Source organism: Acanthopagrus latus, chromosome 6 (genome assembly GCF_904848185.1).
Source record: "Acanthopagrus latus isolate v.2019 chromosome 6, fAcaLat1.1, whole genome shotgun sequence".
Taxonomy (NCBI): domain Eukaryota; kingdom Metazoa; phylum Chordata; class Actinopteri; order Spariformes; family Sparidae; genus Acanthopagrus; species Acanthopagrus latus.
In genome coordinates this window covers 23,954,188-23,967,152 of record NC_051044.1, presented here as the reverse complement: position 1 = coordinate 23,967,152, position 12,965 = coordinate 23,954,188, and the positions used below count along the sequence as shown (strand labels likewise).

At 46.0% G+C, this 12,965-nt stretch overlaps 1 protein-coding gene across 9 annotated transcripts in view; it reads left to right on the top strand.

Annotated features, from left to right (window-relative positions):
* magi1b (membrane associated guanylate kinase, WW and PDZ domain containing 1b) overlaps positions 1–12,965 on the top strand; it is a 136,683-nt gene that overhangs the window by 111,057 nt on the left and 12,661 nt on the right. For 5 of the 9 annotated variants that reach the window (XM_037100382.1, XM_037100383.1, XM_037100379.1 and 2 more), the window contains exons 13-18: positions 2,535–2,566; positions 3,031–3,075; positions 4,876–5,122; positions 8,929–9,020; positions 9,465–9,657; positions 11,243–11,614. In XM_037100382.1, coding sequence (XP_036956277.1) covers positions 2,535–2,566; positions 3,031–3,075; positions 4,876–5,122; positions 8,929–9,020; positions 9,465–9,657; positions 11,243–11,614 — 981 coding nt within the window. The remainder of the gene's footprint in view (positions 1–2,534; positions 2,567–3,030; positions 3,076–4,875; positions 5,123–8,928; positions 9,021–9,464; positions 9,658–11,242; positions 11,615–12,965) is intronic. The other 4 variants (XM_037100381.1, XM_037100380.1, XM_037100385.1 and 1 more) reach the window with 4 other exon arrangements.

Genomic DNA, 12,965 nt, shown 5'->3' with positions numbered 1-12,965 from the left:
AATCATAAAAAAGTACATATTTAGAGCCTCGTGGGTCCTTCATTATTCACTGTTATGAATGCATTTTCTGCCGCACATTTTAGGATTTAGTAAGCAGATTTAAATGAAATAAAAACTGGAGGGCCCCACAGCGGTCCAACTCAATTATTTGAGAGCTGGAGTTGCTGAGGCTGTAGCGGGCCGCCCTCTCACTCAGGCTGTCAGCGCGCAGGCCAGCCAGGATCACCCACCTGTCCAAAAGCGCTCTTTCCTCCCTACTTGTATGTAATTAGGACTAGAGGTTGGCTCAAACAGCCACAATAGCTTTTGATCTTGCAGCTTCAAACGCACACAATCCCACAGAACCGATCCTGCCTACCAATGCGGTGTTGACCCGTCCACAGCTGTGGCTATCTTGTTTATTTTGGTATTAACGTAGTTCTGTTTTTTTTTTTTTTTTTATTGCTTTTACAGTAAGACATAATCGATTTCAGGAGTACGGTGCATTACAAAGACCTGAGTTGGGTTGTTGCTCGAATGGGCGTGTCTGTTTTGTGTGTGATGTGTGATCTGGGAGAGGGAGAGAGAGTGAGCCGAGAGACATTGACAGACAGCAGCAGCAAACCAGTTGCAGAGGATAGATGAGCGATAATCATACATTGGCCTGACACTGACTGACAGCGTGCTCAGCCCAGAGAGGGTACCTCGGGATTGACAGCGTGCATCTGTGTCTGATTTAGCGGGTTGTTATGCGTTCCTGAATGAATGATTCCCATTGATTGGAGAAAAAAAAAAAAAAACGGGGTGAAAAGGGGAGAGAGAGGAGGAAAAAGGCTGCAGACGCAACACAGTTGGAGCTGTCAGCTGTGAATGAACCCAGATGTCGGAGAGATAAAGAAGATGAGCCTGTGTGTGTGTGTGTGTGTGTGTGTGTGTGTGTGTGTGTGTGTGTGTGTGTGTGTGTGTGTGTGTGTGTGTGTGTGTGTGTGTGAGAGAGAGAGAGAGAGAGAGCGAGAGCAAGATCTTATCCCCTCATTTTCCCCATAGGATTGACACACAATAGTGGCCCATTTTCTTAGATCAGACGGCGCCTAGTCTCACTCAGGCTTTACATGTGTTACACACCCGAACGCATGCCAGAGGTGTGTGTGGTTGCTTCTCCGCTCATTGTTGAATCTTGAATATTACGGAGGTAAATACACACCACGAGTCGCTGCGTTCTTTGTTTCACACATTCCTTCTCCCGCTCTCATTTCCATAACTTCATACAACTGTTTATCTCATGCGGAGTCGACGGCTGGAGGGAGGGGGGGTAAGGATGGATGGATGGATGGATGGATGGTTTGCGGGGGGGGTTGGTTAGAGGGGCAGCGATGTGCTTAAGGGGCAAATTTCTCTGGCTACATCCCAGCTGTGCGAGCGTTTAAGTCATCTGTCAGTCTTTCCTTTGTGTGCTCGCCCGCGATAATGATTTTTCCGCGATGATATTTCTGGTCACTGTTCACTCACGCAGAAGCCCGTCTGTCATACCTTAAGCACACCTCCATTTGTGTCAGGAGCGCAAAGCTGCCTGACGCCCGTGTTTTGTGTTTTTTTGGTGTATGTGTGTGTGTGTGGGTGTGTGTGTTTGTTTGTGTGTGTGTGCAGCTGCATGAATGTTTACCAGCATGTGGGGGTGGGAGGGAGACTGAGATGGAAAGGAGAGAGAAAGCGGAAGAGGGAGGGAGAGGAAGGAGGGAGAGGGTGATGATGCTGAGGGAAGAAAAGGGAGGGAGGACAGTGTGCACTGAGGTGAGAGAGAGAGAGCGAGAGGGAGAGAGAGAGAGAGAGCGAGAGAGAGAAAGGGAAAAAAAGGAAAAGGCAGCAGGGAAGGGAGAGACGGGGAGGACACGGCAACTGCCTATAGATGCTGGAGCCTTCGACAGCGGAGCGCCGCACTCAGCGGACACAGGAAGATGGTCTCAGTAAGAGGGGAACTGACGGTTGCCTATAATTTAATGTTCAGTATCTTGGACTCCTTCTCCATGGGTAATGCTACGGCCAGGAACTCCAGAGCACAGCTCGCTTTTCTCCTCTCTGCTCCTCTCTCTTTATTCTCCGGCTTAGTTGCTCTCCAGGATTCTGTCCTCTCCTCTTAACTCTCACTTTACTCCCTCAAACACTCGCCCGCTCGTTGGCACGCGTGCGCTGCCATTGGGGCAGCCAGGGTCTAGTGAGCGCGGGGTTAGCCCTCGGGGCTGGCCCCACTCTTCCGCTGCACCAGTCAAGCCAAAGCGCTGGCCGCGGCAGTGATGCAGATAGATCGCGCTGCCTGCACCCCCCCCTCCCCTTCCTCCCTCCTCAAACGCCAGCCGCGGATGGGCGAGCAAAGAACCAAGCAGGGAGAGGGAGGAGAGAAGGGAGAAGGAGACGAGGGATAGATGAGCACATTGTTTTGGAGTCTGCGTTGTCTGTTTTTTTTAATCTACTCTTTTGCTTGAACATGGACAATATACTAAAAGTACACTGGTAACCTTCTTCTTTTTTCTTTTTCCCATTTCTGTCTGGTTTCACAGGGGTGGCACCCGCAAAGAAGAGCCCGAAACTGGTGAGTAATTGTTCTTGTATATTTTTCTCCTTTCTCATCCATCCTTCACTCTCTTGTCCTCTATCCACATGGTGCATCTGTCAGAGGGATATCTGGCTCACTCTCTCCCCCCTCACCTCCAGCTTTCCCCTGTAAGGTGTAACTTGCGCTGATGTTGTGGGTCTGTTTGTAGACATGGGATGCTGGGCTGTGCGGGGGTGGATCCCTGTAGCTCCACATCAGTCCCCCTCCTCCTCCTCGCTGGCGGGGGCTGGGACGAAGTGGGCTTTGATGCACAGCGTGAGCTGGGTTGCTAACACGCTGATGATCGCATCGCGCTGGGTGCTAAGCTTGCAGAGTGAGAGTTGAATGTATGATCACAGCTGAGGAACGGCCTCATCCTGTGATATGTGCTGCATTACCAGAGAGACTCTGATGATGACTGTGTCTCACTGAATGTGTATGTTGATCTTTTTGTTTTGCAGGATGATTTTGAGCTGGCTCCTCCATACAGAGATTACACTAGGAGGGTATGTGATGTCGTTTAGACGGGGTGAAAGTGTTTGGGGAATGAGGTGTGGTGGTATTGGTGCTTGATATGTAGTGTGTTAGACAATAATGGTGATGGTATAGCCTTCTTAAAGCAGATAACAGAAGAGAGTGAAAGTAGAGTTAATACATGGTGTTTCAGCATAATATCTGGTTGTATTGGGCTGTTTATGTCAAACAAAACACTACATATGACGCTAATAGTGTGGCCTGCTAGTGGCAGAGCAGGACAGACCCGAGTCTGAGGAAGCAGCAAGGATTTGTTTTCATTGCCCCAGACCCCACCCCCACCCACCCCCCTCGATTCTTCTCTCCTTAATAAGTTATTGGAGCAGGAGAAACCAATGTATTAGGCCAGTCCTGGAGCACAGAGGGAGAGCACAATGACTGCAGAAGGTCAAATCTAATAGATCCATCAAGAACAATAGATTTGTTCTCATTTGAAAGGGGAAAAGGATTTTGGACTTTTTTTGGGCATCAAACAGAGAGAAAAACGAGTAAGAAAAAATGACGCTTCTTTGGCACACAGAGGCGCCATTTTGTTTGATGGACCAAAAGTGACCAAAAAAATATTTTTTCCTCCTGAGGTCTGACTTTAGCACCAAGCACTGCCTGCGTTTGTGACTAATGATATGAATCCATTGATCTTCACTTCCCCACATAACGCTGTGAGGTTACGCTCATAACGCTGCTACATTCCAGCTGGATCCACAGCTCCGGCTTAATATTTGCTAAAGCGTCAAGCTTCTTTTAAGTCTAACAAGGCTGATGAATATAAACATGAATTGCAGAGGTGTGGGAGGCTCATTCAGAGAGTAATGAGTCCGAATTTATTGAAGGCATGGCTGCACTTTGAAGGCCAAACACTTTGATATTTGAGAAGAGATAAGCCGCTTGCCTCCGCCCTTTCCTGGTGTATTTTTGTCCACCACTTCTAAAGTACTGGGAGCTCACGTGACGTGACGAGACTGAACTGCTGTCATTTTCTCTTATTGTCCTAAAATATCTCCCTTTTCTTTCCCATGCCCTGTCTGTAACCCTTTCTCTTCACTGCTGTCTGTTTGAAACAGGGTGGAACTGTAAAGAAAGTTAATGAAAGGATCTTTGCTTACATGTGCAATGCTTGTGCGCTTTGACCTCAAGACTGTATGTGGCGCTCAAACAACGCTCCTCTCAAACCCCTTGAGCAGGTGCTCAAGTGGCCATGTTATTGAGGAGGTCAATTTATGAGGAGTTTTACATTTCTGGCTTCACCAGTAAAACCCTCCCTCCGTTTGAAACATCGCTAGTGCTTTATTCACTGTGAATCCTTCCATATGCAACAGGGGATGCAGTTCCTAGTTAATACATTCCACTCTGTTAAACAAAAGGAATAGGCAATGCACCCTTGTAAGGTTTTTCTCCCACAGCTGAATGACTTAATCATATGAAACCATTGAGGTCTTTATATACTAAAATAAATGTCTGAATACTACAGCTTGATTATTCTTCGTGTTCTATAAGGTAGCAACACAACAGTGGTTGACATTACACACTCTTAGATTCTGCTTCATTTTACCCCAAGGAGCAGCATCTCTGTGAGCTCCAATCCAGAATTCTTCTGTATTCGAACCTCATTTCTTCTCTCACAAACCACAGCCCCGATTCGTCTCATCTTCCCACTGCAGAGCATGCTTCTTTTTGTCTCTTCCTGTCTGCCAGTTCTCATCCTCCACTTGCACAGGTGTACCGACGCAGCTGACTTTAAGTTGTCAAATGATATCGATCTGCTTCTCCAACAGCAGTTGTCAAGAAAGGACAGTCAGAACAGCTCCCAGCATAGCGTTTCCAGCCACCGGAGCATCCACACGGACTCGCCCGTGCATCCGTCTCTGGCACCCCCTCTCAGCGAGAGCGCTGCTCCCCCACCCCCCTCTCAGCCCCTGCCAAGCCTGCCGCCCCAGGACTCCCCAGCAGACGGCACCATCCAGAGAAAACCGGACCCCTTTAAAATCTGGGCCCAGTCCAGGAGCATGTATGAAAGTAGGCGTAAGTATAATCATTTTTGGTGGCAGTTGGATGAGGGCTGCATGGGGCTGTTGACTCGATGGAGACCATTATACTGCACGTTTTGGAGTAAGATTTGGGATAAGAGATAAGTCTTGTGCATGTAAGTAACTGCTTTATACTCTTAAACAAAAGCAACAAAAGCCAAACTCTTTCTGCACTCTTGGGTATCGGGAGAGGGTTGTGGTCTCTTTTAACTTGGGAACTAATTTTGACTCAGTTGTTAGGTGTACCTTGCTGATACTGATGCAGTCTATAACAGTCCTGTGACATATCTCACCTTCATGAATACTTAAATACTTGGTTTTGTGGAATGAGAGGTGCAGATTCAAGATTATTGTCATTTTGGAGGATGTCGCCTGTGGTGCTGCTGTAAAACAGAACTGAATGATACAAAGAGGTGTTCCTGTCGTGTAGCTGAACCTAAGCACCAGAAACGGTGTACTCCAAAATGAGCGCACAGCAGATTTAACATGTCTCTCAATCAGTTCAGTTCAATTCAGAGTCAATATTACAGACTCAAGGTCCAGATAAAAAGGCAGGACATTTCATATGATAACTGAAATGAAAACAGTTTTAACTAAAATTTATTGTAACCTTCATGATGGTTCTATTGCAGGATTGGTTGTATTAGGCTGTATGAGCTTCAGCTATGTGTATATAACAAACCACAGTGTACTAATGACATAGAACAACTTAAAGCAACGTGGCAGAGTGAATGGCGTCTGTCTCAGCCAATCCGCCCACCATCATTTGTCTCTGCACTATATAACTTCAGTGAGAGGGTAGGATCCCAGTGTTACAGGCATGTTTACTTCAATACAGAAGTTTTCAGCACATAACATTGTGATCACATAGTGAATTTTTGGATCTGAATCTGACAAATTGTCACAGACCTGGGATTTGTGTTTCCGACAGTGGTGTTCCACCCACAAACTCTGGAGGGTGCCATATCACACAAAATGCCAGTGTTGCTGAGACGATTGATACCACTCACACCTCTGTGCGCTAATTATCTAGCTCGCCAGCAGTCAACTGGCTTGGCGTAGGTCCCACAAACAGCAGGGGGAACCAGGCAGCCTGGCATTGATCAAAATAGTTTTTACATGTCTGTAAGTGCGCGGATTAAACAACCTGGATGTTATATCTAGGTGTTGTTAGTAAAACATTTCTTTAAAGCCAGTTGGCAGATTTGTAGCCTACTGGATTTGTAGGTGTAGTCTTTGCCAAAATGGTGTGTTTTTTCTTTAAAGAGGTTCCTCAAACTCAGAAAGTTAGCACTGATTTTATCGGCATTTCCACCCAGAATTAGAGTCCCCCACATGTTCTTGGTCCAGTCCTTAAAAAGCTCTGGGACACCGCTTTGGCCCAGTTGTCGACACTGGCACCATTGACACACTTTTACACTCGACTTCCCTAAAGAGACATTCACAGCAATAGTGGAATGAATGTCACTGGATTGCATATCCCCCTTCTCCTCGGCTATCCTCAGCAAAGTAAAGGGATAGCTCCAATTAAAAAGAATAACCCTCGGATCCACTGTCTAGTAAAAAAATAAATAAATAGGGGTCTGTGAGGGCTTAGAAACCTTAACATTTAATCACATTCCCTGGCGCCACTTGTCAAGGACTTTCATTATTTAGATGCCTGTGAAAAAGAATATTAAAAGAAGGGCTGAGTGTGGGTTGTAGTGCCGAAGCCTGTTGGCAAGCTGCCGTAAAGGGCTGAGAGGACAATGGTACTTGATTTAAAAGGAAATACAGAGTTGTGATGGAGGGTGGACGAATCTAAAGGGGAGATTATGTCTACGTAAATGTCCTACGACAAAGTCTCAGCAGGGGTTTTCTAAATTGCCTGAGTCCTTTTGCTAAGTACAAATAAGAAGAAAAGTCTAAAGAGACAGCCCAAAGGATGATGAAGAGGGAAGCGACAGGGACATATAAATGTGACATGAAAAGAAAAATGTTCAGATAAGAGAAAGGTCAAGCTTCAGGAAATCGAGGGATTCTGCGGTAAAGAAAAGTGTAGAGGAACACAGAGAATGAAGGGGAGGACAGGTGACCTGTTCCAGCAGGTGTGAATCCTCTACTTCCTCACGCTGCATTGAACTCTGGTCCTAAAATCCCACTGTGTGCGCCGGATAGGGCTCAGGCCCTGGCTGCAGCGGAGACATTTCTCCACGCAACATTCGCTCTAATGAAAAGTTCTGCTGAGATCAAGGTCTTTAAACACACTGTGTGCCGAACGATTTCCATTTGCAGAAGAAATCCTCCCCCAAAAGCTCACACAGCATTAACCAGAGGCCAGAGAAGAGAGGGATCTCGCTCGTGCTTTATTGGCCTTCATCATGGCTGATTATTGTCTGGTTTTAACATGTTCCCAGTATTCATTTCCTCACTGTTTGAACCATCTATGCTTTTTCTTATTTGTAGTACTCACTCTTAGCTCAGCACAGGTCCTTCCATCTTTGTAAAATGTCGATCGATTCTCGCCCAGTTGGCTCACTGCGGGGATCACTCATGGATCTAGTAATCGACAGGAGCAAGGTGTAACTGTGCAGTTGACCCCACCCGCAGTGCAGGTGCAGATTGCGATGGTTAGCCTTTGACTCGCCCTCTCTCCAGTTCCTCCAAAGTTACATAGTGATAGATTGGAAGAGATGGCTGCACTCCGCAGGGATTTTAACTGTTGACTGAAGGAACAGATTGGGAGCAGGCTGTTTGTGCCTTCTGCCACCCTGCCGCCTCTTAGTGGCTTTAGTGGCCTTGGCAGCAGCGGCCTGTGTCTGAGCAAAAAGAAATCTCGCAGGGAGTTTGCTCAGAGGTGCAAGTTTTTCAGCCTGTACAACACAGCTGTGAGAATTCAAATGCATGCACATACATGCATATGTGAATAAATATACACCATCTTAAAGCAAAGACTCTCATGTGTCCAGCAAGATGAGGCCACACACATGCACACTTGCTGTGTGTCTCCCCTGAGGGCCCCCCCACCCCATCTCCACTGCTACATGAACCATGAGCTGTCATTCACTGCAGAGCAAGGCCTCTCTTATTCTTCCTCCTGTGGATGGGCGGGAACTGTGAACTAGCCATCCTCCGCTCAATAATATATAGCCTACTTCCAGCATGTATTAGCACCTCTGTCGGGTGGGAAGTGCTCCCCAACATATTGAACAGTCGCGTGTCACACATCTCTTCATAAAAGAAACAGTGCATTCGAATAGCAGCGTCCACTGTGGGAAGTGAAAACGATTTAAATAGCTGAAAGAAAATGTCCTGTTTCCAACATCAGAGCGTGGCCTGATCATTTCTAATTATGGGACCAATGATCGAGGGTGCTCTGAATTTTTCTGGCAGCCTGTCTCACTTTTGATAGTTTATTTAAGCTCTATACCTGTGTGCTTTCACACCCAAAATAGAACTTTGTAATCTTTTGATGGATCATTTGTTTGTTCTTTTCCCAAAGCGCTTAGACAGATTGTTTGTGCAAAGTGCTGTCTTAGTGACAAAGCCTGGCACAGTTAGGAGGACGATTATTTGCATGTGGGCATAAACAGATGGATAGTTTGATTCCCTGAGAACAATGGGAGCATCCATTATGGCCTTACCTCTAAACAGGCAAGGCTAGAGAATGATGTTTGGACTGGAAAGGGTGATCTGGGAGGGAGTTATCTTAAATAGCAAACTATTATGCTAGAGCTGAACTCTTCTTGGAACAGGAAGTCCCCCTGGGCACACTGTTGGTATTAATGCAGGAACATTAAAGGTGGTTTGTTGATTTTACAGTTCCAGACTTCCAGGAGCAGGACATTTTCCTGTGGAGGAAGGATACAGGGTTCGGCTTCAGGATCCTTGGAGGCAATGAGCCAGGAGAGCCGGTGAGTCTCTCTCTCGCACTCTTTCTATCTCTCATGGCTGATTCTCTCTACTTTGCTTTTCAATTCCCTCAATTTTTACTTTACCATATATTTGGGTGAAATGTATAAAGTGCAACTGACAAGATTCAGTCCCCTGTATGATGAAATGGACACTATATTCCGAGCAAGTCTGAAACATGTCTGAGCGGCGTCTACAGGGTTTTTTAACAGATCTGTTTCTCTTTCTCTTCTCCTGTGTTTAAGTTATGAGCTTCTGTTTTTGACAAATTCGCATCATTGATTTCTATGACAGTTTTTTGAATTGGCCAATGTAAAAAATGTGGAAAAAAACAACAATCTCTCACACATACTACATTTTAACTCCGTTTTTTAAATGAGGCATAGTTGATGCCTGCACTGCTCTTTTGACAGGGAAAAAAATGATTGACTTTAATGTTTTGACAGATCTACATTGGCCACATAGTGAAGTATGGAGCTGCAGACGAGGACGGACGCCTGCGCTCCGGCGATGAACTGATATGCGTGGATGGCACAGCAGTGGTGGGCAAGTCGCACCAGCTGGTGGTGCAGCTGATGCAGCAGGCTGCCAAGCAGGGACACGTCAACCTCACCGTGCGACGCAAAACCAGCTACGCAGGTAAGAACCAACAGCTTAGCCTGTTAGAGACCTCCTGATAACCATTCCCTTAAGGGTTTGATATATTTTTCTGTGCACTGAAGTTGAAAAACTTGTTCAGGTTTTGAGGATTATGTCAAGTACAGAAGCTCAAAAGTTGGAGGTGTGGAGCCTGTCACATGGAGCTCCAACCTAACTCGGTAACAGCTCACATTGCTCTTTCTTGTTTCATTATTCGCTGCAATATTTGAGATGGGTCCTTTAAAAAACATGCAGAAAATGACTGCACATGCCGGCACATGCTGTATGCACGATCATGATCAGAGCTGAATGCTGAACGACATCGTAAAAACCTTCCTGCGTTTCACCAGTTGAACACTTGACGTTTGTGTTAGCGTTGACATTAGCAGTAGCTTTGAAACTATGTAAATACAAATGAATAGTAAACGGTGAGAGTGATAACAGTGAAATAAAATTAAGATTGATTACATACATACTTTATTTCTGTTGAATATCTTGTCCATGTGCAGGAAGCAGACCCTGCTGCTAACAAATGAAGATGACCATTCAGAGCTTTAATTACTGAATGGAAACACGTTAAATGTCTGTTGAAGAACAGCGCAAATCATTAATGTTATTAAAAGATAGGTTTCATTTCATTTAGGTCTGAAAAATTAACCTCTAATTGTCAATTCCATCATATCATTACAGCTTCTGCTGTAACAGTACAACAGTACTCAGTGACTGAAAAGCACTCTGTACTTTACTTTGCCACGGGCCCATTTATTTTCATGGCAGTTCCACCAGGCGCCCGGCTTTGCCTTCCTCTGTAATAGTCTGGGTGTGTAACGGTATGAAGCATTCAAGCTACCGCCCCCCCGCCCATCACTGCCATTTCACTGCTCTGCTCAGCTCCATTCTGCTCCTCAGTCGGCGATAACGAAAGGCCCATAAATATGATGGAGAGGCTGGTCAACCTTCGGCCCGATGACAGCGGGTAGACGTTAGTGCATTGCTGCTCCCCACCTGCCTCAGAGCATCCACAATATGAGGCGCCTTCCTTGAGCAGCTGTACAGGAAATGAAATGTGGAATGAAATGTCCAGATACAACAGGCGCGCCGCGTCTTTAGTTCATCTTCTGTTCAAAACAGATCAGTGAAGAGATTGTTTGAGAGGCTCTTCTCCCCAAGCTGTCTGCTGGTTTGTCTTTTATCACATCAACATGAACGAGCTGTGTTAGGAGAGAAGAATGTCCGTGTTTATTTACAGTGTTTTTTTATTGTCAGATTGTACAGGTGATGTAACATTCTGCAGTGGTGTCCTATCTTGACAGTTTTCTTTTTATGTTATCTTGCCTTATTATGCACGAGTCTGTGCCTCAAGTTTTTCTCCTCTATCATCTCCTGAACTTTTGGCCGGCTGGCCTAATTTTATGTTTGTCTTCATTCTCCATTTTGATCTTCTTGTATCTCTTGAATCTTTCTCCCTTCACCTCCCTGTCCTCAATTTGTTTTTCTTCATTCCCTCCATAAATCTTTCTCCCTCTCCCCACCCTTCACTGTATACCTGCATATCTCTCACCTTATCCTCTTCTGCCATCTCCAGTTAAAGCGGAGGGAGATGTGCCTCCATCGCCGGCGTCCTCCCACCACAGCAGCACCCAGGCGCCCAGCCTGACGGAAGAGATAGGGAAGCGCACCCCGCAGGGCAGCCAGAACTCCCTCAATACCGTCAGCTCCGGCAGCGGATCCACCTCCGGCATCGGCAGCGGAGGTGGGGGCGGAGGGGCAGGGGGCAGTGGCAACGCTGTGGTCGCCGCTGCAGCTGCCACCACCTCCTCTCAGCCCCCCAACGCCACCTCCTCTGTCACGTCCGCCTTGCAGCCCTATGATGTAGAGATCCGCCGCGGCGAGAACGAAGGCTTCGGTTTTGTCATCGTCTCTTCAGTGTCGCGGCCTGAAGCTGGCACCACCTTCGGTAAGAGACGTCTTCTGGCACACTCTCTTTGATTGCACATCCAAATATTGCGGATATCAGTTCCAATCAGCAAAACATGAAACACACGCTCGAGCTTTTCCTCATCACTGGTGCTTTTTATCTTCCTGTCTTCTTCATGGGTGTCCTTTGTATCATCCACTGAACGCTAAATATCCCGACAGCCAGCACATATTCTGGCTATTTACAGTCCCACCAGATCAATACCAACACTTTTTAAAGAAGTGCTTCTTCTTTCTCATTTTTTGTCTGAGCCTGTCAAGCAGAGACACTGAAACCCTTTCTTCGCCTGCAGCTGCTGCTACACTCACACAAGGCTTTCATAATTGATCACAAGTGAAGTGGATCTTACATAAGGCATTTGTATTATTCATCTGAACTTAAATGGCTTCTGCCGAGCAGGTTGGCACTAAAAGCCTAATGACAACTTAATGAGCATGGGTGCTACAAGCAGGATAAATAGGGGAAATGATTGCTGTCAATTCTATTTATTTTACAAACGTAACATCAGAGAGATGCAATGACTTAAATCCATTTGTCTACACGTTTGAGGTTATTTTATATCACTTACCTGACGGTAAATTTCATCAAAATACAATAAATCCTCTATTTGATCTCACACGCCTGCACACATAAAGCTGTTCAAGTTGACTCTTACTTTGCCTCTTAGAAACTAACTGTGACTTTTCTATGCAGAGCACTCTTTGCCCTACTGCCGTGGCCCTCTGCCTACACCACTACGCCATTCCACTCTTCTCCACACTCTTATCTTTGTCAGTGTGGGTGGACTGATAATGTTCAACTTTCCAGGTTGGCTTACAAAGTGGCAAAGCTCCTTTTCACAGGCCAGAGTAGAAAGGACTGGGCCAGAAGATAAGCTTTATTTGATTTGAGCCGTCATGTAAAATGTAATAGAAACGGCCACATGGAGGTTTCAAATTGAGAAACCAGTCCACCCATACTGTCTGATTTTAGAGAAGCTTTTTTTTTTTTTTGTTCAGAAATGGGACAGACATCTGCCTTTCCTTTTTCTCCTCCCCCGTCATTGATGTTGCACTCAATATTTTCAAGTTAGGTCTAGTTAAGAAAACAGGAAGAGGTCAGGGTTTGCAGTTTGTGGTGGAATGAACCGGTTAGTGACCATTAGTGAAATGAATAGTGATGCAAAAGAAGATGGAGAAAGAAAGGAGCGATTGCATGCACCTTTTCTCTGCAGTGACTGATGTCAGACTGCAGACAGACAGAGAGAGAGAGGGTGAGAGGGAGGGAGGGAGGGAGGGAGAGAGACAGAGAGACCTCAGGGTAGTTGGTGAGATGTCAGCTCTGATGTATG